Here is a 27,793-nt window from a genome sequence, read left to right as displayed (position 1 = left end):
AAACTCAAAGGCACTTTTCCACATCATTGTAACTAAACAAAGTAAAGGAATTACCCTGATATCATTGTTTAAACATAAAAGCACTTATCACAGTCCATTTCCATACAGCTCAGAACCTCAAGACTGAGACAGCGGTCCCCTGTGTCGTGTGGTTTCTACTGGAGTTATAGTTCTTCCACCGAGATTGTTATCTCCGGCCCCACCCCCATGGTGTCTATGTATCCCCACCCCCTCCTCACTACACCCCACCCCCCGCACCACCCCTACCCCAGCCCGAGGTAAGGAATCCTCCCCCTCTCGGAGGTAGATTAACACATCAGAATCCAGCTCACTTCTTATGGGGGTTGGGGGGATATTTAAGGGTAGCACATTATTCCCTCCCCTTGACTGAGCAACAGGTGAATCCACCTGGAAAAGTCTTGGGGAGGGAGTCCTGTCTCCACCAGCATCCATCCTGTTTCCAAGGCTATTGGTCACCCCCAAAGAGTTCGTGGAACTGGCTGTATTCCCATGTGACCCTTGGGGAGACTGGCCCCTGGTTTGAGTCTCCTCTGCAAGGTTTGCCCGCAGTTCTGTTGCCAGGTCAACACGGTCAATTTCCTCCAGTAGGATAACCAGTCTATCAGCTGTGTGTTCCAAGCTACTCTGGGACCAGTCTATTATTAGTTGCTTAGCTGGCTCCTGTTCTGTACCAAGAATATTCACCTCATCTGCTGTATAACCCATTCCTCCTGAAATACACATGGTAATGTTTGAAACAACTTGTACCGGGTATATGGATAAAAACCAAAACAAACTGCAATCTAATCACAATACAACAGACGAAAACTATTTAAAAAAATAATATAATAATTAAACAACTTACTAATTTTGAAAGGTTAGAATTAAGTAAAACATATAAAACTGAGCTGTACTCATGTAACAGATGAAAAAAAATCATTCATGAAGCACACGCCAACCCCAACCTGCAAGAACCATCCAGCCATTGTTGACTTTGAGGTGTCGGAAGAGCGGGTCAAGGATCTTGTACCGGAGTTTCAGAGGTGAGAGAGAGCCGAGAGCTTGGGTGGGGGCAGTAGGCAGAGTGGGGATGAAATGGGTCCCGGTGGATGCCTGGGAGTCCACGGTGGGGGACTGCAGTATAAAAATATTGAATATATATGATAAATGATACAAAGACAAAGGCATGCAAATATGGATGACCAAGAAGAATTACCGGTAATAAACCAACAACTAAGCCAAATCAATGGAACTTTCTTCAAAGATGACATTGTAACCATGGCATGTGTACAAGTTTCATGGTTATGCCTTGTATGAGTTCTGTCCAAAATAAAACCTTTAGCATAAAGTGCAATGACAGAAACTTGTGATACCTACCAAGGCCTTCTTTTTAAAAAACAAACAAACCCACAACAGAAATAATACTGTTAATAAAAGTGTGATGCTTATAAACATAAAATTGAAGTAAACAAATTTACACTGTTAGATTTCCTCTTACTAACCAGAGTTTCCACCTGACTGTGCCTCCACATACGGACTCCTCTCATTGTATCCACCCTAACGTTCCCACAGTAGTGAGCCCCTGTGTCCCCTAGGTCAATAACATGACCACCCACCCCGACCAATCTATGACAGCTCTCCCCAAGGGGGCAGGGCGGGCCCAGGATGTACTCGTGGTCAGGTAAGGAGGACTGGAGGGACTGCTGGACCCAGCTATGGAGGATGACGTGCTTCACCTTGCTACCTTTGTCTTCCCTGTAAACATAATTTATAACATCTGCACTCAGGTTAGCTGGGATGCAGGACTTTCACGAATTCATACCCAAACTAGAGATTACTTTTTTGAAAAAGCGCTTGTCTCCCCTATTGTGTGGTCGTATCTGAGAAAAAAAAAGATGGACATGAAATTTGTAATTATGGACAGGAGACAAACCAACAGTGAAGTTTGGTTTATTCACCTGTATTAAATAGTGAATATCTACTGCAACCTTGACCTTTGACCTATTGATCTCAAAATCAATAGGGGTCATCTACTAGTCATGACCAACTAGCATACCAAGTATAAAGTTCCTGAGTGCAAGCGTTCTTTAGTTATTGAGCAGAAACGAAGTGTGACGGATGTACTGACGGACAGGGCAAAAACAATATGTCTCCCCATTAATTGGGGAGACATAATAAATTCAGTTGAAGCTTTAAGGAGACTTTTTTTTATAAACACAGAATCCTGTACATGGCTATACTATGACATCTTATCAGTTCTTCCAATCAATCAAACTGGTATAAAATGTAACTAGATCAAAGCATTCTCCTGATATTGCACGGAAATATTTTTTTACATTAGAGGTCACAGTGACGTTGACCTTTGACCTTGTGACCCCCCAAAATATAGGAGTTTTCTAAACCTCATGATCAACCTCCCTACCAAGTTTGGTGAACCTAGGTCAAACCATTCTCAAGATATTGAGCGGAAATGTTTTTTTACATTGGGGGTCGCCGCGACCTTGACCTTTGACCTAGTGACCCCAAAAACAATAGGGATCTTCTACACCTCATGACCAACCTCCCTACCAAGTTTGGTGAACCTAGGTCAAACCGTTCTCAAGATTTTGAGCAGAAATGTTTTTTATATTGGGGGTCGCCGCGACCTTGACCTTTGACCTAGTGACCCCAAAAACAATAGGGATCCTCTACACCTCATGACCAACCTCCCTACCAAGTTTGGTGAACCTAGGTCAAACCATTCTCAAGATATTGAGCGGAAATGTTTTTCACATTGGGGGTCGCCGCGACCTTGACCTTTGACCTAGTGACCCCAAAAACAATAGGGATCTTCTACACCTCATGACCAACCTTCCTACCAAGTTTGGTGAACCTAGGTCAAACCGTTCTCAAGATTTTGAGCAGAAATGTTTTTTATATTGGGGGTCGCCGCGACCTTGACCTTTGACCTAGTGACCCCAAAAACAATAGGGATCCTCTACACCTCACGACCAACCTCCCTACCAAGTTTGGTGATCCTAGGTCATGCGGTTTTCCAGTTATCGATCGGAAACGAAGTGTGACGTACGGAAATGTTAATGGGGGAATAACCACAGTGCTTTTTTGGAAGTATTGTCACCAGCAGTGCCTTTGAAAAAAATACAAAATCATGCCAAAATAGCTTATATCATAGCAAATATACATGTTTTTACTTTTTGTATGCATACAACATATGTCTTATCACAATTTTGATTGCTTCTTTATACATAAACAGAATCTGTCTTTAATGAATTGGGAAAACATGAATTTTGGGGAAATGAGCACTTTTTCGCAAGGGGATACAGCCTTTAGAAGGCAGAAAATTACACCAAGAAAAATCACTAAACCAATAGATGTGAAACACCTACAAGGGTCCCGTATTTATGCTTGACTACAATTCCCTGAATCAGATGTGTCGCCTGTCCGAGTGCCCATATTTTTTATAGTAAAGGTCACTTTGATCTTGACCTTTGACCCAAACATCATAGGGGCCATCTACTGATCATAACAAATGTGCAACTCCACACCAAATTGTTCAAAAGTTATTGATTATAATAAAAGCACATTTAATATTAGGTCACCATGACCTTGACCTTTCACCTTAAAATCAAAAGTGGCCAGTAGCTGACCATGACCAATGTGCATACCACATCTGAAGACCCTATGCCAAGACGTTCAAAAGTTTGACCACAAACAAGGCTGACGATGACTACAACGCCAGATATCCTATGTGTCTGCCACGCTTCGCAGGCAGCAGACGGCACAAAAAAACATATATGTTCATATCCTTTTTAGAGAAAACAGCTTAAAATATCATTCCTTTTCTAAAGACAAACTAAATTAACTTAAACAAGAGCACTAAGGAATGCCATAGGTTGTCTTTTTATTATGTCGAAAAAGGGGCATAACTCATCAACTATTAATTTCAGGGGTATTGGCCCAGTAGCAAGTTTCCACTGTTTTATGGGGACATACTGAAAAGTTACTGAGTCTTGGTCAGGTTTTTCCATGACCATGATGATGAAAATGATGCCAATGCTATGACAATCACTCACCTTTATTTCTTTCAGAAAACTGATGAGATAAAAATTGAAGATCAACTTTTTTTTATGTCAAATATATTATGTCTTAATTTAGTGAAAGGTAAGTGTCAACTGTTGCACTCACCTCCTGAATATGAACTTGACTTTGTCCTCCAGCTTGTTGTGAAAGACAGTGACCTGTATATCGCGATGGTATAGGGTGGCACAATTGCTGGAGTGGATTGTCAGACTGTCGGGGGTGTCAGATGACCCCACCAGTCCATACACCAGCACGTAGAACGCCTGCGAGCTCTCGTGATCACAGAACTGCAAGTACAACTCCAAGTCTTTCTTCCCGGCACTTGGGTAGTCCATGGAACTGGGAACTAAGGCAAAGTATGGCAGGAAGTAGTCCTGACTGCTATCAGTTAAGGACTTTGGTTGGCGAAATATGAGCCCCACACACTCAAGGATTTCTGTAATTACTGATGAGAGATTCTCATTGTCTCTTATACAAGAAATACTTCCCAGTTCACCAGATGAAACATAGCTTGTGGAGTGTGCCCTACTCCACTGAATTTTATCCTCAGAGATGGTGTTGATGATGATCCGCTGCTGGCGTAGTAGAACCTTTGGGTCAATGATGACAATCTGCTCCACACAGTGGACACGGGATGAAAAGTAAGGTGTTGCCTCTGAAATTAGATAAGCACAGTCATTGTTAGATCATTGAGCAATGATAAATTTTTCAGCATATCAGCTGTACATGAACCTAATTGTATTTGTTAAGGACAAGGAACATGAAATTAACCTCACATCCAACATAGTCATAGGTGGTGTGCTGTGGCCTGACCAACTCACCAAAAATGCCCAGACTCATAATTTTATCCTACTTTTTTCCCTGAAAATTTATAGTAAATTTGCATTTTCTTTATGTAGTTTTTTAGCCTGATTTTCATTCATCCCTGCCAAATTATTCTCAATAACCACAATGAAAATTTCGGCCAAATATTGATAAAAAAGTGTTAACAAGGTTTTCCTATGATTTGACCTAATGACCTAGATTTTGACCGGACATGACCCTGATTTAAACTTGACTTGGAGATAATTAATATAAACATTCTGACCAACTTTCATAAAGAAACATTTATAAATGTGACCACTAGAGTGTTAACAAGCTTTTCTTTAAATTTGACCTGGTGACCTAGTTTTTGACCGCATATGATCCAGAATCGAACTTGGCCTAAAGTAATCTATATATTACTTTTCTGACTAAGTTTCATGAACATACAGTCATAAATGTCACCTCTTGAGTGCTAATAAGCTTTTCCTATGATTTCACCTAATATAAACATTCTGACCAACTGTCATAAAGATACAGTTATAAAAATGACCTCTCGAGTGTTAACAAGCTTTTTCTTAAATTTGACCTGGTGACCTAGTTTTTGACTACACATGACCCAGATTCGAACTTGGCCTAGAGGTAATTAATATAATCATTCTGACCAAGATTCCCGATGATACAGTCATAAATGTCACCTCTAGAGTGCTAACAAGCTTTTCCTTTAATTTGACCTGGTGACCTAGTTTTTGACCGCACATGACCCAAATAAAAACTTGGCCTATAGCTAATTAATATGAACATTCTGACTAAGTTTCATGAACATACAGTCATAATGTGGCCTCTAGAGTGCTAACAAGCTTTTCCTATGATTTGACCTGGTGACCTAGTTTTTGACTGCACATGACCCAGATTTACACTTGACTTAAAGACTTAAAGATTATTAATATAAACATTCTGACCAACTTTCATGAAGATACAGTCATAAATGAAACCTCTAGAGTGTTAACAAGATTTTCCTTCAATTTGACCTGGTGACCTAGTTTTTGACTGCACATGACTCAGTATTAAACTTGACCTAGAGAGTATTAATATTAACATTCTGACCAAGTTTCCTGACGATACAGTCATAAAAGTGACCTCTATAGTGTTAACAAGCTTTTCCTTTAATTTGACCTGGTGACCTAGTTTTTAACCCCAGATGACCCAATATCAAACTCATCCAAGATTGTATTGAGGGTAACATTCTGACCAAGTTTCATTAAGATAGTGCACAAATTGTGACCTCTAGAGTGTTAACTGTCAAATTGTTGACGATGGACGACGATGACGGACACAGGGCGATCACAATAGCTCACCTTGAGCTAAAAAGGGCATTATCTTTGGTGCTCAATGCGACAAAAAGTTTTTCAGACCTTTTTTCACTAAGTCAAGAGCCATTACTCCTGTCATCCCTAGAGAAATGTGACAAAAATGGCAGGTGCACAACAGCCCATGTTGATCAACATACCTTCCACGTGTTCTTCGTGTGTAAAGTAAAGTAAAGTAAAGTGTTTGTTTATTATAGTGTCACCCCTCTTAGTTAAGGGCCTAGTGTCTTATAACAAGTACTTTGTGCCTTACTTCCCCGAATGATTTCCCCATTTAGGTTGAGATCCTGGAGAATTGACTGATGAATTCCATCCTCATAATCGGGAAGTTTCGCCCTCATTACAGCCCCTAGCTGTTCTTCTGTCATCAACACATCGCGCTCACGAGCAGACTGTAAAAGAGAAATTCACATCATTTGTCTGTTCATCAGATACAAACAAGTACTGACGTTCTTTTTAAGAGCCTGAGAGAATGTGTCAATGATGGGTCTTGCACCGACAGCCTCTTGTTGGCAGACCTTTCCAAGCTTAAGTAATTAAGAAAGATATTTTCTAGTCAAAAACAAAATACAAATACAAAAACTATTCATATTATAGAGCTAGCATAGCTTATACTAATGTACATATGACAGTTCTCAAACTACAGTGATCATGACTTTCCAAACATAAAATCATATCCCTTTGAAAAGTTAACCATATATTGCTAGAATGACGCCTGTAGTGCAACATGTATATATGATAACTGTACAATGCAGAATGATGTGAATTTTGTCACCTGTAGAAAATCGACCAGCAGTAGGGATGGGTTAAGGATGTGTTGCTGGACAGACTTTGTAATTGCTTTCCACATTGATGACTGTAGGCCTCGACAGTCACTCAGGAGTCCCTCTCTCTCTGGCACGTTCGTATGATCGCTTGTGAACAGTTCTGGGCCCATCACATTATACTGCTGAAGCTGAGTATTATTTATGTAAAACAAGGATTGCACCTCGTCCACAATGTTTCTTGAGTATTTGGGTGTGCTATGTAACAGACCGTACATCGTGACTAGACATTCATCCCCTTGAAAGCTCCGAATTGTGTGCGCAAAGTTCTGCATCCTTGTAAACTCCGTCTGGTGAGATTCTAATAACTTTGCACCATCAAACGTCAAAATAAACATGCTGGATTTGGTAAAGAGGTAGTTACAACAGTTGTGGAATAGTCTGTCATCAAGAATGACATGCATTTCAACATTTATAACGTTTCCATACTTCAAATCATTCCCACATGACTTGCACTTGTAATCTGATACATTGTTATTCCCGGAATTGTAGCTCTCACAACTTGTGGTGCCTGCGGAATGTACACTATTGGACCAGAACAAGTTTGAGCACACCTTAGACATCACAACATTCCCCAGACAGTCAGTGGTAATGGAGAAATCCACATTTCCATATCCATTCTCCATCTTAACACAGCCAAACACAGAGTTTTTCAGAATCATATTAGCACACCTTTCTGCTTCACTCCCACACAGGAACAGTCGAACCTTAGGGAATTTCACAGTTTTAGGGAAAGGCTGGGTCCTTATAGTACCACTGTCACAAGGATTTAAATTATTAGTGATATATATATTCTGAATGGGAACCTTTCTGGGCTGACCCTTTTCTGGCTCAATGATGCCAGGCAGCAGGGGGTCCTGTGGGACAAATGCTGGGCTAGATGGAGCCCCAGTAGCCTGGGGGGAGGAAATACGGTAGACGGTGTCAGAAGTTGACCTTGTTCCTGTGAAACCTGGAGGCTGCTGGGAAAACCCAACAGGTCGCTGGATAATGAGTCGTATGCTGCCCTTACTCTCACTTATAACCTTAAAAACCTAAAATAGTATAGAATATTATTAGTTAATATGGTAAACAATAGACCTTTGAAGTTTAAAAATTACATACAATTCATTTTTAGACATAATATGTTTTGACAGATGGATGGACCAACTGACTTACACATTGATAGACAGACAAAGGCAAAATATGTATGCCCCCTTCTGAGAAAAGGCTTAACAAGGTATTTCACATACATGTTTTTTTTTTGCAGATTATTTTGTTGTTGTTTTTATCACTTAAATAATTATTAACACAGATCAATGTCATGTGACAGGTCTTACCTGCTTTGCATCCAGTATGGGCGTACCGTTGACGGAACGTATCCAGTCCCCCACCTGCAGTTTCCTCTGAGCAGGTCCCAACGGGTCCACCAACTTGACGAGGGTGTAAACTTCTACCGTCTCATCATGGTTCTGTAGTGGAATTGGAAAAACAATCAGTTAATACTGTATAAACAATCATTCAGTCAATACTGAGTAATAGTAAGTATGCAGTATGGACGTGCCTGGTCGTCTGTTAGTCCTATTAACATTTACGCTACTTTATCAAATGATGTCCTCTATTTTTTTGTAAATGCGAGGTGACGGGCGTTTTACCCGCGTGTACACAAAATGAAACAACATTGCAGTGACGTCACTGCTATAAATAAAACATTATTTAGAAGAATTTTACATGTATGTTGGGTGAAATTTTGTAAGCTTTAGACTGACATAGTGTCCAGATTTTTAGAAATGACAGTTAATATTAGGTGAGAATTGCTAGCATATGAAAAGGCATGTGGTCTGGATAGGACAGTGATAAGGTTCATTTAGTTAGCCCTCACTGGGGGTATACTCAAATTCAGTATCATATCAAAGTACAATTATGTAAAGGTTTACTGTCACAAACTTAACCATTATATTGTACATGATTAATGTGTTTCTGAAAATAAACATGAAAACATGCACCAGAAGACTAGATTTTTGTGTTTGAAAAAGGCTTAAGTTCATCTTTGCTCCCATGCTCCTAACTCGGGGAGGACAAACAGACCGTCGGCCTACTTTAGGGATATGCCCTTCTTCTTAAATTAATTTCTACATCTCAGCTGCATGAACAATCATCTTTCAAAAAAATGTATTGAACATGCACAATTAAAAACTGATCTATAGATTTAATGATCTTAAAATGTTCGCAAATTTTCATAGTTAATTTCATACTTTAAATGAGCCGTTGTATGCATCTCACTCCATAAGACTGTAATCCTAGCATACATTTAGTTCAATGACTTGGTCATCCGGATTTTTGGGAAAAAATCATTTCCAAGAAATGCAGTCTGATGAGTTTTCTTGCAAAACTCATTACAAGAAATGCACCCTTGAGCTAAATTAAAAGTAACAACTATTTTTTTATCTTAAAGGGACTGTACACCAGATTGGCAACAATTTTTTTTTTTTTCTGTAACGAATCTCAGGACAATTATTTAATAGAATGTGTTATGCTTTAATATCATAATTGTAGAAAAAAGTACCAAAATGTAATAAATTTCGGAGAGTCGGAGATCGGGTTCAAACCCGTGTTGCTAAAATTGCAATCTAGCGTCGTATCCATTGAGCAACGACGGCTTACTCTAATTAGGTGACATAATTAAGCTATACACCTAACTCAGTAATATCAAGTGATATCACCGACTAGCCAATCATGCATAAGGAATGAATTCTACTAGGTAGACATACCCAGTAATCCTTTTTAATGGAAAAATACGAAATAACTGCTAAACTTAAAGCGACAGTCCGCAAATCGGGCAAATTAGCCATGAAAAAAAAATAAAATTCATCTATGTGTTGATAAGCATTCCTGACTGACGAATCCAAAAAAAATTTGGTTCAAATCGACCTAGAAATGAGTTTTTCGTGTCATTTTCAATATCTCTTCTTAACTATCGGCCCCCGAGAGTTTGTAACAAAATGGTATAAAATATATAAACATTATGTCTTAATTTATGCAATTTGTTATAGGTATACACTATTTATGCAATTCGTGTTAAAGGTGTAGAGAAAGATGCGATGCAGTACAAATGCTCATGTTTTTTGCATAAAAGATTGAGGACGGCTAGAGTATGAAGTAACTTAGAATTGCACCTTTTAAATTATGTTATGTTATGTTATTGTTCTTCCTTTTATGTTTACCCCCCCCCCCCCCCCGCCCGACATAAATTTTTTTAAGCATAAATGATTACAATTGAAAAATTCCATGTTTGCATATCCGACTCATATCTGATTTACATGTAGTCAAGCATTGTTATTTTTTGTATTACTATTATCAATAGTATACTTATAACTGAATATAATATGAAAAAAAACACACACTCAATGTGTTTGTTATTCATGACATTAATTTCAGTACATGTGCATATTTCATGTTTTTATCTTTGCCTAAATTTATTTTATGTTTTATTGATATAAAATTTGAAATAAATAGTGACATAATTATCATCAAATATCTAATGTTTTAATCAACTGTAATCTTTTGTAATCCTATTACCCCCCGCGGTCATTAACACCTTTTTGATCACGCCCGATAGCTACTATAAAACAGAGACCGGAGGAGACTGGGACCGGATGAGACCGGGACCGGGAAATAGTATCGCCCCCAAGAGTAGTCGGAAAAACCGTAGACCTACTTTCTCTTTTGCCGTCTAAAAATAGCAACTTTCGGCAATTTTCAATTTGTTAAATCTAAGTTATTAAAGCGATTTTTTAAAAAATAATTGCGGTTCAGTCGGTCTGAAACAATGTGGAACTTATTAAAAACTTTTGAAATACGGTTACTTTTGCGGACTGTCGCTTTAAACAAGAGCCGTCTAAGACAGCGCGCTCGACTATGCCGCTTTGACTGAGAATACAAAAATGATGTAATAATACTAAGTTTGGTCTCTTTATGTCAAACCTAACTAAAATTATTCGATACATAAGGTGACTTCGATGCTGCCCTCCCACCAGCCCGCCCAAACAATGACACAAGTCATTCAAATAACTTGATTTCCCATTATGAAAATGTGGTTAAGAATATAAAAATATGCCTTTCAAAGGAAATTAAAAAAAAAAAAATCAAGGGCCACATTTTTTATTTAGGCTTAAAACGGAGTTATGTTTCTTGTTGCAAGATGGTCGTAAATAATTTTGAATTTTATTAAGTGCATTGAATGAATGGTATAGAAGTTTTTTTATTAAAATTCCAACTTGCCCTTAACTTTTACTTGCCTAAAACGTCAATCAGGGGCCATAACTTGTATTAAGGATATGGAGTTATGTAACCTCATTGGGTGATGGTCCTGAACAATTGTGTGAAGTATTAAGTCAATTGAATGAAGGGTATAGAAGTCATTAAACAATATCCCAACCTGTCCTAAAACTTTAACATAAGTTCCATAGTCAATCAGGGGCCATAATTTGTATAAAAGATAATATGGAGTTATCTAACCTCATTATGTGATGGCTCTGAACATCTGTGTGAAGCATTAAGTCAATTGAATGAATGGTATTGGAGTTTTAAGTGAAAATCCCAACTTGCCCTAAAACTTTAACCGGCCCTAAAACTTTAACCTAAGTCAATCAGGGGCCATAACTTGTATTTAGGATAATATGGAGTTATGTAACCACATTGTGTGATGGTCCTGAACAACTGTGTGAAGTATAAAGTCAATTGAACAAAGGATATTGAAGTTATTAATAAATATTTCAACTTGCCCTAAAACTTTAACCTAAGTTCTATAGTCAATCAGGGGCCATAATCTGTGAAAAGAATAATATGGAGTTATCTAACCTCATCATGTGATGGCACTGAACAACTGTGTGAAGTATTAAGTCAATTGAATGTAGGGTATTGGTTTTATAAGTGAAAATCCCAACTTGCCCTAAAACTTTAACCGGACGCCGACTCCGATGCCGACGCTGGGGCGAGTAGTATAGCCCACCTATTCTTCGAATAGTCGAGCTTATAAATTGTTAACTATGTGGTACTTCAGTTAGTAAGTTTCAATGCATTGTAAACATTAATACCAAGTTTATGACAGTTTTCGACAATTTTCTTTTTTTCTTGCAAATTGATCATCTGGTGCACAGTTGCTTTAATTAAAACCCCAATGATTAAAGGAAAGTCAACTCTCATTATGTGACAAAAGGGCATATTATTAACATTGCAAGAATCATAACTAACTAGAACATAAACATTTTTTTCAGAAACAGGCCCCAAAATTCGCATAACAACTTGAAAAAAAGGCTTAATGTAATAAACTACTTAAGCTTGTATAGCTTAATTTGGGGCCAGATTATTAAGTCAACAAGTGACAGCCTGTAGTTTTCCTATGAAAAATGATGTCACTTGAAACAAAAAAGATGATTCAACTGACATGATCATTGCCTTCTGTTCCTGATGAACAGATAACACTGGACTGAATAGTTTAAGTGTATTCAAGTAAAAGGCAATCAGAAGTCCTCATCTTATCTAGCAGTATATCCACAGTAAACAAATAGTTTAAGGCTTATAAAACATGATTTTAAATAGCTTAACTTTCCATGTTTAAAGTCTTTCGAAAAAGTTATCTTGATAATAAACCTGACACAAGTATTTTGCTAAACTTAAACTAGCATTCTCCAGTTGTGTTGCATTTGGAGGTATAATTTAGTTCAAATGACAAATTCAGCCCACATTTCTCCATGTCACCAGTATTGTACCATAAAACATTGCATATTTTGCCCCGGAAATAATTTCAGCTTCAACTATGTTACTCATGGTACAACTAAAATTCCTTTACTTATTAAAAAAAAAATTCAGGCACTTGCAAAGTACGAACTTCTACCGACTGTGACTGAATTTGAACTACAAACTTACTGAATTAAACATTGTCTACAAATTTTCCTCTTAATTTGACTGTGAAATACCCAAATGGCAAAATTTAATCCCAATCTAATATTATATCCAATTATTGTATTCATTTTATACCTAAGTTTGACCTCAACCTTTATAATTTTTTCCAAGATTGCAATTATACAAGTTGACCTAGAATCAAAACTGAATTGTCCAATTTCAACATGTTACACCTACCTTGCCCAGTTTCACCTTGTAATCAAAGCCAAAAGCCTTGGAGGAGCCCCTGTCTATCTCCACCACACGAGTATTCACATCCCAAACAGCAAGATGGGGACTCTAAAATCAAAGAGTAATTATATAACTGGATGGCGTATTCTGCAAGTCTTTTTAATTAATGTAAAAACAATAATTGAAATAAGTTCTTTCTTAAATTTGAAACATTTCAGTTTCAGAGGCCAATTTCAGAAAGAAATTATGAGTTCTGGCCCTTATTTATCAAAACATTCCAAGTCCCTTGTAACATTATTCTTAGCTCACTATTTTTTGCTTGTGTATAATTTGTGTAATATTAACATTTTAAGATATATTTGGACTTTCTAAGGAAAGTATCTTTATGATAATCGTAATATACTAATTCTAATCTAATTTAGTATGCAAATTGCCTCAAGAATTTAAGCTACTTATGCTTGTAACTCTTAAAAACTTTTGAGACATAAGGCCCAGCATTTAAGGTCCAATCTTAATTTGATGAAATCCATGTTCCAACACTTCTTATTTGAAAGAGTAAGTGAGTTCCAAAGCAAAAGATTAAATAGTGAGGGCTCTGCTGAAGCAGTTATCATTTGAAATGTTATGATTCATATAATGAGGTTTCAAAATTCGTTATATTTTTATTGCATTGTGTTGCATGCATTTCAAGTGTCCTATGCACAACTATGTAAATTTTTAATGCATTATAATCTCATATCATATCAGTATCATATTAAAGGAGTTGATGCATATGACATGTAATGTTCACTTAATACCATGAAAAATGATAATGCAATACCGGGAAGTTTTTGTGGGCTCGAAAGATTGAAAAATTGGTCATTGCAGCTGAAATAAAGATGCAATAACCTTATCTGTTGTGCATGTTGGGTTGACTCTTTTATATATGTTAGTTATCAGCAGGAATTACCCTTTCAAGTGTTAGCTAATTGGGGTCACCAGGCATCAACATTTGACATTATAGCCAATGGCGCGATATAATGGCGAGCGTATTAAATGTTGTACATTGGTTTCTATAAATGGCCATTTATTTTTTGTTAGTACATACTAACAATCTTTTAGATTTTTGAGTGGTCTACATTATTTTGTGTAAACTACCCACTAACTGGCTCATTGGACAAAATATAATGTTGACCACTTAAAAAGATTGCAGTATAATTTAAGAAAAATCTTAAGTAGAGACCCTCGAATATTGAAGATCTATTGTTAAACTTCTATTGACACGATTTACAGGAAAAGCAATACATGATAAAAGTAAATAAAACACAGATTACTTTACGAAGACAAAATTGAGCTCATTCAGATTGAATCATGCTCATTCAGATTGACTATGTTTAATTCATTACAATCTTTGACTGAAGGATTTGAATCTGCAAATTTATATAAAACTTTTAAATGTGCAGTGCTAGATTTGTGTAACATAAAGAAAAAATATCTTTGAGAAATACATCTGAGAAATTGTAAATACTTTCAGCATAAATGCCATAAACTGGGTTGTTTTTATAGTATAAGGTGGTTGCTTTACTTTATCAATAAAATTCTTCCTATTTAAATAGCATGGCAATATCATGTGTATCAAGAATATGAAACTTAAAGTATGCCATCAATTTTAGAAGTTTTCTCTAAAATATAGTTCTTTAAGTCTCTTCGACACAAAGATGTTTCCCACTATGTTGCGTTAAAAATTATATAATTTGCAACTATAAATCACCAACGTAACAAATTTCTTTTATAATCACTTTACTTTCAGACTGATTGAAGATGTGACCATAAAAGTAACATTGACGCCAGGTTGTGATACACTGAACTTCAAACCCTTCCCCTTAAAAAGTTTTCTCCAAAATACAGATATTTAAGTTTTTGTGATTCTAAGGACTCAATTTTGAAAGCTCATTTCTTTGAAGTAATATACACCAAAACTTCCTTTAACAGAAATTTTTGGTTTGTTCCTTTTTGAGATTTCTGAGAGAAGTTTTAGCGCACTGGTTGACAGGGGCGTAGCTAGGCCATTTCGAAGAATACGCACAATTGTGATTGAAATGGGCGGAGGCCTTAATGGGGGGTCAGGGGGGCTATGCCCCCCCTGGAGCTCTCGGTTTTGTCAAAAGTCAGAATGATACTGTATAGCAAAATAAATTTATTAGTACAGGATCATCAGCATTTAATCAACGATTAGAATACATCCTACATTTTCAGCCAGTGAAATTGCAGATAGGCAGTCATTAAGTAATAGACTTAATCATTAAGAATTTCAACTCCCGCGCGTGTTTAAAGATCCGCCTGCTGACAATCATCCGATACACATTCCCCGCGTCAGATTCTGCGTTGACTATGTATCAGCCAATGAGGTTGTATTCTAAGTCAGTTAGATGATATGAAGTGAATTCTTTATAATAAAGAAGGGCTCGTTCGCCCCGCCCATTCTTCATCATTAAGAATTCACTTTATGTAATCTAACTTGTATGCATATTCAATTCAAAAATTCTATGTCTAATACGGCTTCGTAGGAAATTCAAAAATGGTAATTGTCTTAAATAATGAAAATGCATATGAACGTTTGTTAAAAGGTTTTCCTTAGCTCATTTTACATTTTCAACACGAAACAAACTTCTATTTGTCAACGATTCTCCATAAAATTACACCAGAAAGAGTAATGCGATACATCGATCCTTCTTCTGGACGAAGATGTCTATTACCCGTTGCGTTTCCATTTCCCGTTCACGGTAAACGTGAAGCAGTTCAAGACCGGACAAATGACGACAAATTGGGAGGGGGGGGGGGGCATAAAAAAAGATCGTTCACATCGTTATGTAATGTAATAGGACAATTTCTGTCTTATTCATCAGTATTAGCACAAGCTGCAGTGAGCCATTAAGTCCGAGTCGTGAACATTCATGAAGCATATTTTTTACCCGCAGTATATTCAACAATTTTGAGAAAATGATCTTGTCAATATCTGTAGAGAATATTTGTGTATCTGATATTTAAAATAAAAATATACCAAATATATCATGAATATTAACAGTTAAAACAGACACCTTTATCTTAAATGTGTGATGTATAGTCCTCTTATATCAAATGTAACAGGACAGTACACATTTAATTATGCTTCACAAATAACCTAAACAAAATGTACCACTTATGGGAGGAAAGCTCATAGAAATGTTCCGTTTTTGCTGCTAAAAGTTTAGTTTATCAGCATTGTCAACTGTTTAAAGATTATCTTTGAACATGTCAGGATGAGGAGGTTCAAGGTTGGCGTTTGATATTTTGAAACTTGCCGCTTTGTAAACTTCGTTCGGATATATTCAGTATTTATCGACGATTCATTCATGACTTAACAATAAGGGACACTACTCACCAGGCTTCAATATATATATATATATATATATAACTTGTATAACTGGCCCTGTTTAGTGCATGGATAAAAAAGCGTTCCTTCAACTAAACGGTAAACGAGGCTCTTATTGAATAATAGGATTTTTTTATATTTCATTGTCTCAGAGATTGAAAATAGGCGGCCCGCGAAAGCTTCAACCCCCTTTCCCTTCAGTTTTAATTGCATTTTTGGCCACAAATATTTTCTGACTTGTGCGACGAATTGTACGCACGGTTGATACTTGATCTTTTTTCTTAACCACTGTGAAATAGAAATGAATGAGGCACAATTTACATACTACATACTATCAATGTGGAATGTACTGAAAAATAACATGGAAATGTTGAAATACAAACGCTCTCTCAATAAAGAAGGCTGTACATAATGATATTTGGAGTAACTCCCTTTTATCATTGATTTTAAAAGGCACACAATAAGGGTTTAATTACCAAAAGAAAAAAGCATATGATTTGAGTCAAGATAAAAAATGTTAGCCTTTATAAATGTTTGTTTTTTAATAAATGACTACCGTCATGGTCTCACAATCAACATTTAAAAAAGCACCAGAATATTGCTTATATTTTTTCATCTGTACACAAATCATACCTTTTTTGGCATTAACCTTTATTGTGTGCCTTTGCAGCCAACTTGTCTTTTAACTCAATGAATTTGATTATTTTAAAATGACACTGTGTAAACTTGATGTCAGAACCTTAAGTAAAAACTGTGTATATTCGGGCGTCATTTCTGCCCTGGTTTCAAGGACCATGGGAGCCTGTGAGTTGGGTTGCGTCCTGGAGCCTGAGGACCCTGGTCTGCGCCCGCAGTTGTAGCACACCCGGGATTCACTGGACAGCTGACAGCTCGCACAGCCACACTGCTGACTACTGGGACCTGAAATACATGTGGTATGCTGACTGAGTCTGAATGATTCAAATAACTGTTGCAAGGGCGAAAATAGTGGTTGTTGTTGTTGAGTTTATAAAGGTCTGTCTGCGCCCTATAGCGGCCGCATTATGGCTTGACCCTGTCACATACGTGCTAAATAAGAATATTTGTTTCCCCATTCCCCATTCAGCAAACCTTTTAAACAACAAGACATAACAATCATACTCTGCATCGAAGCTGTAAAATTCCATGCTGTGTGAATCAATAAAATATTCCACTAAATACACAGAATAAAAAGCTTCAAACTATTAATATACAACCTTCAGCAATTTTAACACAACTGTCACTGTGTATAATAGATCGGCTTTTAAAAACCGACAATTTTCTGGTCTGGACCGATTTTGACTTTGCAAGACCATTTTAACACAACTGTCACTATGTATAATAGCAGGGCTTTTAAAAACCGATAATTTTCCGATCTGGACCGATTTTGACTTTGCCAGACCAATTGCAGTTACAGAAAATGGCTTAAAAATCGGTCAAAAAATTGTTATTGTTATTTTTTCAATTTAGGTCAAAAATGGCTAAGTCAGTAAAAAACAGAATTTGTAATACACAAACAGTGTTTGTCATACCACATCCTTAACTACCAGGGACATCCTTGTGGGGCAATAACAGTCTGTGTTAATTGACTTCAATGTTTACATTACATCAAAGTGGAGTCGGATTTGCCGTCTTTTTCTCACAGTTGCTACGAAGATCCATTATCATTATATTATCAATACAATTGTCATTGTTAATCCACATAAGCATCCAAATTTCTAAATTATTAACCTAGTCCTGCCCTAATTCTATGGGATATCAACAGCGACATGTTTGATAAACTACAGTGTCTAAAAGCTGAGTGTGCCCCGCCTCTTACATCATTTTAATAAAATATAATCCAAAATTTGTTGTCGATATCAAACATATAGAAGCCCTGATAATGAATAGAGATATATATCTGTTAATTAAAGATAATTAGTTGAATGTTGATCCACTGTAGTAGCAAATTAATCACCATACTGTTTCACTTTCTGTCATCTAACTGCATCCTCACCAGCGGCAATTAATTATGATCCCAGCATTTCTTGTTAGAAATGCCGCAAAATTTGAAGAGAATCTCATTTAATTAAAATGTTTGTATCAAATACCATGTTAATCAGCTGTGATGGCTATATAGCATGGCCACATCGCAAAAAGTCTTGACAGAATACTCATCGCGAAAATGTGTGACATAATTCTTCCGACCTTTCTATCTATAATCAGTTTCTTTTTTGGAGGGGGGGGGGGTCAGCTTGTGCTTGAAAAAAGGTGGGCGTAATAATGCTTTTCATTGGAACATTACGCATTTTATGGAGTTAAAGGTCAAGGTATTCATTGTTCATGTCAGAGGATCTGAAAATAGACCCACGAAAAGATCCCCGGCATGTCTATAAGGGGATGTGCGATAGAACATTTGCAGCACTTAGTTGGTGTTAAAAGAACATGCGCTCATGTTTCCGCCAATGGGATTGCCACCAGTCATCGTTAAGAAAGCTTCCGACGAAAAACAACAATCAAAGTTTCATTTAGTCAAAGTATGATGTTCAGTGCTCCACACATGCACGCTGCCTAGTTTAGTAAAGTTGGCATTTAATATTAAGAAAATTATTTCTAAATCTTGGTCTTCAAATAAGTCAGCGCCAGCCAGCACTTGTCCTGCCAAATGAATGGCTTTACACACCAAAAAAAGCAATAGCTAATACATGTTTAATTCATAATTCATTTACATCTTAATTTAAATAGATCATATCCTGAAAAATAACTCGTAAACTTCATCTTCTGTCAGGAAATATATTTAAACATTACCTTTACAGCTATATCAAATAACATTCCATGTTGAGAAGCATTATTATTAAGATCACTGATTTTTTACATTAATATTCAGAAGGAAAGTAAAATGAAACATGGGAATTACATAAAGCCAGGATAAACATATCCATATCACTTACTAATTCTATGGCAGGCTTTCAAATCCATATGTCTAGAAGCAATGAATTGTGAAAATGAATTTAACAATACACTCAGATCAAGTTGCATGAAAATCATTCTTTCATAAACAGTGCTGTCATTCATGTTATATGAATGCTTAAACAATTTGATGATAGTGTGCATCCACCATGAGACAAAAATCCAATTTGGTAAGTAAAGAAAGTATTTATACATGTTTAGATGTGATAGATGCATCAAAGAATAAATAATTCCTTTAGAAACGTGTCCAATACATTGTTAATGAATCTGTATTTATCTCTGTCCCTCTCTTGTATAAAGGATCAATCACAGAAATGTCTGCACATTTTGTTCAATAATTGGGTAATGTGAAAACCTTGTGTGGCAGCTGAAACTATATGCCAGCTGACACTTAAGATAACAGTTTGTAGCACAAGAATCTTAAATGAGCTGAGATAAACAAACTCTTGCTTTTAAGTTGTTGACTTACATGCCTAAATGTATTTGCTATGTTCTTGCTTAAATTGAACTAAAAAGTTTATCATATGGTCATAAACTGTATTAAAGCACCCTCCCCCTCACCACCCTTCCTGTATCTGGTGCCACTAGTTTCATGAGACCAGAGAGCTGTCTTTCTAGAGATTTAGGGCCAATTCCTACCCTAAAAATATTTTTAATCTACCCGTGTTTTGTGTAAAGATTCCCCATGCAGAATTTTCTGTTCATGAAGTAAAAAGGACCGAAATCACACATAAAGAGGATGGAAATTGTAACTATATCAGCAGTTTTAATTATCTACATTTATCCTCAACAAGCCCTTTGCTAGCCAACATAAAGGGCTAACAACTCTACAGAATCAATAGCCAGCTCAATTAATACCCATATCTCATCAGTATAACAAAACTGGCATTCTTTAAAACTGAAACGCAAAATAGGTAGTTCTTTTACTGGGTGTCTACATGAATCTATAATGGTAATCAATATATACTAGCGGAAGAAAGAAACTGTGCATTATACGAGTTTCTGTCAACATTCATGTCAAGTTATTCAATAATTTGACAGTTCTGCACCCTGTTCTTCTTTGAAAGCATCCTTCTGCCCTCACAGAGACCAGAATGTGCACCCTTCTGCCTTCAAGTAATTCAATGCTTAAGATTATGAAATATTCCTTTATTTTGATTAAAACTAGAAATATGATTATGAATTCAAACAAACTTAACATATTTAGTTGTTGAAACCTAATTTTACTTGGAATAAGCAGAATTTGTACTTTAGCACCCTGTCCTTTTTCTGAAGCACTTTGTCCTTTTTAAAACCTGACTAAATCACAACAAATGTAGCTTTAATACAAAAAGGTACTTCCTTAAAGATGCACTCTTACACCCAAAAATGATTTACTTCAATTAATAATATGGTTTTAATATTCCAAAAAGAATTAATAAATGTCGAAAACAATGGTTTTTATAAAGGATACCGAAAGAAATAAGCATAAAACACGGTATTTCTACCTTATGAGACTATAGTAAACCACAGTAAATCTTTAATCATTCACCAATCATTTAATATTTTTGTGCTTTCTGCTATTAAATACATGGTTACAATCTTGTTATCAGTAATTAATATTTTCCATAAATGCATTATAATTTAGTAAATAGTTAAAGGGACATCAGTCAAAATGTATGTTTGTTATACATGTGTATATATTGATTTTGAATAAGTGTGTCACTTTAAGCATGAGACAATTTTCATATTGAAGTTATCTTAAAACCTGGCTATTTCTCTTCATTCGGCTAGTACCTAGTACTGGTACATAAATGATAAATTAATGCTTCCCAGTCTATGTTATGAAAAAATATGTTAAGTTTGTCAAAATCCCAAAAAAAAGACATAAACATCAAAACATTGAATCGTAACTGTCCAAAAAAGTGAGTGCAATACTAAATATAAAGAATCGCTAACAGGTACAATTAACATTCTTGTTGAAAGAGTAGTTGAAAAGCTGTTATTTTAAGCTTTAACCATTGTTTTTTCTTTAAGGTTATACACTACAAATTAATTTTCCTTTACATTTCAACTTAAAAGAGGCAACACTTCAGATTTGAAAAAATGCCATTTCTATCTTTTCAGTATACGATAACCATACATTTCCTTAGAATTCAGTTCAAAGCCCTTTGATTTACAATTAAAAAGGGATGTCACGTTTCCCTTAGGAAAATTCACTCACTTTGAAGCCAGACACCAGATAACTTTTGAAGGAATCCATGTTGCATTAGGCCAGATGTAAGCAAAGTTCTAATCCAGCAGAAAATATTTAATCTCCAAGATATTCATGAAATTTGCAGCTTTAGGACTGAATTCAAAGAAAAACAACTATAAATTATGTGCAATACTCAGACTTAAAAAAAATATTAGTCTGAAGTAGTATTCTCAATCCCAAATATAGAGAGTGCATCCTGCACCTCATCCGGCCACTTGGCGTTTAGTTAAAGCATACTTTAAAGAACAAAGAAACAATAAATGTACTTACTGATGATTACTACTGATTTGATTTAAAACATGTAATTACATATTAAGAGAAGAAAAGTTTTAATTAGCAGTCAGTTATTTTAATTAATAATACAGATTCAAATGCGATTTCCCTCAATATTTCGAACCTCATGGGTGAAAGTTGAAAATTTTGAAAAACCTGAAAATTTTAGCTGGGGGCCTGGGGGCCGCTGGGCCCCCGGTGGGTCCAGGGCAAAGCCCTTGCAGGGGGTCCAGGGGGCCGGAGGCCCCCGGATGCTCCTGAGAATTAAAGAATTTAAAGGGTATAAAATGCCATTCCAGAGTATTTTCACTATGAAACCTGTCTTAAATTGCTTAATGTATGGCTGAATAATATTTTCTACACTATAAAAAGGAATCAATATCAATACAAGAACTTAATGATTTTTATCCCTTAAGTTTATTAAACTGATTTGTTTGGTAAGAAATGTATCAACAAACCTAAAGTGTACATAGTTATAACTGTCATACATAGGCACTTGTAATCATTACAATATGGGTGTACCTATTATATACACAACTTGCAATTACTTTAAAGATGCACTCTTACTCCAACATAAGATTTACCACAATTAATACTATTGTTTTATTATTTCAAAAAGGAACAATGGTTCTAATGAAGGATACTTATTTTAATTTGAAAGAAAGGTGCATAAAACACATTATTTCTACCGTTTGAGATTATAGTAGATCACAGTAAATCTTTTAGCATTCACCAATCATTGAACATTTTTGCCTTTTCAGCTATTAAATACATGGTTACAATCTTGTTTTCAGTAATTAATATTTTCCATAAATTCATTATTAAGTAAGTAGTTAAAGGTTTATCAGTCAAAGTATATGCTTGTTATACATGTGTATGCATTGATATTAAATAATATAAGAGTGTCACTTTAATTTTTGATATGATAACAAAACACATGAGTGTTCGAAATTCGGAGGAGGAGTTGGGTCATACCCCCTACCCCCCTCCCTGAAAAACTCAACGGATTTACACGATTTGAAAAAAACGACCCCTCTGGATCAGGAAAAACCGGAAAATCAGGCATATGCCGGAAAACTTTCACCCATGGAACCTTGAATAAAGTTTGTCTGTAATTACTTTCCAATTGTTCTCAGCATTATCAGTTTTGATTGTTGAAAAAGTTCTAATTGTAGGCAGCATTATCAGTTTTGACTATTGAAAAAGTTCTAACTGTACAGACCATTACCGGTTTTGACTGTTGAAAAAGTTCTAACTGTACAGAGCATTACCAGTTTTGACTGTTGAAAAAGTTCTAACTGTACAGAGCATTACCAGTGTTGACTGTTGAAAAAGTTCAAACTGTACAGAGCATTACCAGTTCTGATTGTTGAAAAAAGTTCTAATTGTACAGACCTTACCAATTTTGACTGTTGAATAAGTTCTGATTGTACAGACCATTATCAGTTTTGACTGTTGAAAAAGTTCTAACTGTACTAACCATTACCGGTTTTGACTGTCGAAAGAGTTCTAATTGTACAGAGCATTACCGGTTTTGACTGTCGAAAGAGTTCTAATTGTACAGAGCATTACCAGTTTTGACTGTCGAAAGAGTTCTAATTGTACAGAGCCATTACCAGTTATGACTGTTGAAAAAGTTCTTATTGTACACAGCAATATCAGTTTTGACTGTTCTGTTTTACTTAAACAGCTATTTACACAGACATAAAAGGATTCTAAAAGTTTGCAGAATTTTAACATAAATGTTGTTAATAATTATGAATTAAGTTCAATGCAATCTTCATTGGTAATGCTGCAATTCAATTTCAGGAAAACATGGCAACATGTCTGTGTGAATTTGCTTCAGAAATAAACACCTCAACATTTGTAAAATAGATTCAATTGAACAAAAAGCCAATTAACAAGCATTTTCAACAACAGTTGCTGTTTTATGGTGAAATTCCACAATTTAGGTATCTACTGTTTACACTCACAGAGGTTTTACCATCAGTTAAATGTGAATCAAGTTTCATGTGAATATCGTAAATAGTTCCTGAATAATGTCTAACAAGTTTTGCAAATTTCTTCAAGCTTATTTATCCTTACCTGGTGCAGGAAGAGAGTGGGTAACAAGGTCATCAATGTTGATGTCCGCCATGGAAACGGCAGTGTCACGGTTCACCATCAGTGACAGTGACCCCTCGTCCAGCCCATGGAACTTTGGCTCACTTCTGAAATTTGAGGGTGGGGACCATGATTCCATTGGCCTCAGGGGCTCTAACTCTGCCTGATCAGTGACCTCTCTCCCTGACTTATGAGACTTGTGCTTATCTCCTTTGTTTCTCCTCATCATTTCCAACCTCCTCAGTGAAGAGTCTGATATCCCAAACTGGTTACTATCTACAGTGCCACCTGAAGTCAGTCTGATACTGTGCTCGTCTTGTGCTGTATTTTCACAGTCATTTTGGTCTTCATCACAGGACAAGGTCACACCAGAATCGCTACTGTCTCTGTTCTTGGACTTATCATTATCATTTTTCTCAGGTATAATAGCACTTTCATTTAAAACATGATTAGTATATTGGCAATGACCATGAGCAAAGCTGTTATCAAGACCTAGAGGTAGGTCACAGTGAACTGGTAACTGGCCAGTTAAATGATCTTGTGGGTCTTTTGAAAGGGACAACACAGTAAATGTCACATCACCATGGATTCTAGCAAACAGATGCAGCACTTCTTGTTTTGTGGAATGCACTATTGAAGCATGGTTGATCTTGACAATTCTGTCCCAGGTGAGCAGGTTTCCGCATACAATCTCACATTCCTCCTTCACCTTGGTAACCACGGTAAGGCTGTGGGCTCCAGCCTGCAAACACACACACAAAGGAAATAATTATTGTTTCGTGAGAACAGTGTGATACCCTGATTAAGCTAGGGAAGTGAACTAGATAAGGCATACATACTTGTTAGCCATTGTCATGTTTTTTTTGCATATCTTTTTTAAACTCTGTTGTTTATTTTGCATTACTGTCTGGTCACAATAAGTCAATATGTACGGTATTCAACTTATTTTGATATGGATTTTTACAAAGCTCTGTTTGTTGCCTTATGAGAAAGAATCTCAAGACAGAATAGGAAACCTAAAACCATTTAAGGACAGTTGGTCCAAATTAAAGATATGATCAATATACAACATGACTCACTGGCTTTTTTCTTTAAACATTTTCATAATGGTGTGTTAAGCATTCCACAACATCAACTGAAGTGTCAAATGCATTAAAGGATGTATTTATCATATAAATGTTTACATCGTTTTCACACCATGACCTTGTTATTTTCCTGGCTGCTGCGCAGGTGCATGTCTGCATTTTATTTCCTGAATACATCAAGTTGAAATGAATAATTCATTAAAGTCAAAATTACATTCCATAGAAAAATTTAATGCCGTACATTCAAACTCAGGGCTTCATTTGCAATCTTAACTTTCAAGTACACAATAATTCTATTTAAACAAACTTTGTAAACCATTTTATGATTGCTAATGTACATGTATATGTTTTACACATGGTTATTCTCAAAAAGTCTCAATTCCCGTTTTTGACATATCAGCATTAAGAACAAACAGGCAGTAAAAAATATCATAGATTTATTATCAATGCGTTTCTTCATGCACACTGTAAACACCAATTAATGTTTAGGTCTAAAAGTTATAACAAGAGCCACACAAAGCAAAGTTAACGCCCTCACTCGTCATTATTTTTGGTCCAACAAGGGGCATAATCTGACAATTATTCTTGCAACAGTTATATGCCTTTCTTTACATGTGTGCATTGCCTCTGGAAAAATGTGTACTAAGTTCCATTTACATATCTTGAAAAGTTTTGAGTTATGGCCAAGGATAATTTAAGCTTTTGCACGATGCAAACGGCTTCAATGCCGTTGTCATGGTCAGCATCCAATGCAGTAATTTTGCCAACAATGACACTAAGGCTGTCATAATACCTGAACTTTTTTGTTTGAAAAACAAACAAGTTATAAGTCAAACTGTTGGCTAAAAATATGACTTAGCGTCAAAACAAATTGTTTCATTTTTTGTACCTGGAATGTTTCAACTTTGAGTCCAAGTTTCCTTCCACAGACTTTCCTGATAGTGACTTCCCTTGGTTGCGCCCACACCACTGTGTCTGGTTCCTGGCTTAACAACTCAAGTATTTCAACATCAGAGACGGGGGCTGGGCCCATCCCTTCTCTCAGTTCATACCTGTATATTGGAGGGCCCTGAAGAACACCAAATAAAACAACATGACAATCAATACAAGTTAACAACAGGCAAGTTCACCTAAGTCAGCGGTCAATGCTCCATACTGTCCTTGATCAAACTCCTTTGAGTAGAGTATTTGATTCAAACAAATGTGACATTTACCCATACCAGAATGTTTAAGGAAATTGATCTTCTATTTAATAATGTCTAACCAGGGCAAATATTTCTTTTTCCATGGGATGCCAGCAACATTGACTACAAATATGAATATCAACGCTACAACAATACCATCACCTTGATTCTTTCAAAGATACCCTCTATAAACATAATAGCAGGACATTTTATTCTTCTGAATAACAAAAAAGGAATGTTATTGTTACAAAACTATTTATAAAGCATTATCCACATTTAAACTCAATGAGAAATAAACCCAATTTCCCGATCTGATGTTTCAAATACAAAATTTATTGCTATAAACATCTACTGTCAATGAATTATATCCAAAATTAAATGCAACATTTTATATTAAATTAATCCATAACTACCTATTGAATAAATCACTTCCTTGTAACTTCAAAGTTGTAAAACTTGCCAATTTCGCTATATCATACATAAGTATCTCTTATAAAAATAGACTACACATCATTTTAAGTCACATTAAAACAAACATGTATTATATTACAAACTAATTTATACCTGAGCTTCCATGGGTAAATGTATAGATTGACATCCATGATACAAAGCCTTCATGGCCTATATCCGGACTCCAACACTTAACTCTCACACATGTAAGTCCCTCATGCAATGAACCAAACAAAGCGATTTCATAAGCTCCGGAGTTTTGCCATTTACATGCTCCGGCAAGTACGCACTTAGCTTGTTGACAAAATAAATATATTTAATAACACACTGCATTAAGCATAATAGTTATTCTTGATTTAAAACCACTTTAAACTGACAGGAGAGACAATATCTCAGTTTCCAGTTGCAGTCATTTTTTGTTTTTTGATATTCCATTATGATATGTAAGAAAACGGATTGGAAGCAAAACCAGTCAAACCAAATCAGTAATCAAACTTACTGACCTTGTATGGGTTAAAAATATGACATGAAACATTCTTGTACACCTCCATACCGGTACTAAATTTTGATTATTACAATCTATTTATCGAGAAGACTGGATATTCAGCTATTGGATATTTCACATTCCTCTCAACTCGTTTATTATCCACTCTACCTCATTCTCAATTTTCAATAACCAAATCACAATAAATTTGTCATCAGTAAACTAGCTACATCTACTTAAAACTTGGTATGTGATCATTGGTGGCTATCAGTTTTTGCTAATTGTATTTCAAGGCAGTATTTTTTTTTTCTGATTAATTTGGTTAATTAAGTAAACACAACCAAAAAGACCTTGACAGCTAAATGGTTGAAAGAAAAAAATGCAAGACCATAACAAAGGGCTTCATACTTAGTAAATTAACCATAGACACA

General features: G+C 35.9%; 2 protein-coding genes across 2 annotated transcripts in view; one reads left to right on the top strand and one right to left on the bottom strand.

Annotated features, from left to right (window-relative positions):
* Positions 1-117: 117 nt before the first annotated feature.
* On the bottom strand, positions 118-27,506 carry LOC128217458 (uncharacterized). Its single transcript, XM_052924614.1, has 12 exons — positions 27,382-27,506; positions 26,134-26,313; positions 24,142-24,901; positions 17,320-17,501; positions 13,196-13,297; positions 8,395-8,526; positions 7,027-8,109; positions 6,505-6,643; positions 4,186-4,735; positions 1,503-1,755; positions 966-1,134; positions 118-731 (listed from the first exon to the last, which is right to left on the bottom strand). The coding sequence occupies exons 1-12, from the start codon at positions 27,427-27,429 to the stop codon at positions 118-120; spliced, it is 4,212 nt and encodes a 1,403-aa protein (XP_052780574.1). The 5' UTR covers positions 27,430-27,506.
* LOC128216954 (dentin sialophosphoprotein-like) overlaps positions 19,694-27,793 on the top strand; it is a 35,895-nt gene continuing 27,795 nt past the window's right edge. Inside the window, exon 1 of the mRNA XM_052923715.1 lies at positions 19,694-19,717. The gene's annotated coding sequence lies outside the window, so the exon portion shown is untranslated. The remainder of the gene's footprint in view (positions 19,718-27,793) is intronic.

This window comes from Mya arenaria, chromosome 14, assembly GCF_026914265.1.
Source record: "Mya arenaria isolate MELC-2E11 chromosome 14, ASM2691426v1".
Taxonomy (NCBI): Eukaryota; Metazoa; Mollusca; class Bivalvia; order Myida; family Myidae; genus Mya; species Mya arenaria.
This window is presented reverse-complemented; position numbering and strand designations above follow the sequence as displayed.

Excerpts from the sequence above, each read along its gene's own strand:
- LOC128217458 (XM_052924614.1), bottom strand. The coding sequence starts at position 27,429 with ATGGAGGTGTACAAGAATGTTTCATGTCATATTTTTAACCCATACAAG. Across the intron at positions 8,110-8,394 it reads CCATACTGGATGCAAAGCAG|GTTTTTAAGGTTATAAGTGA; the intron begins GTAAGACCTGTC and ends ATACTATTTTAG. Across the intron at positions 732-965 it reads TGGCTGGATGGTTCTTGCAG|GAGGAATGGGTTATACAGCA; the intron begins GTTGGGGTTGGC and ends TGTGTATTTCAG.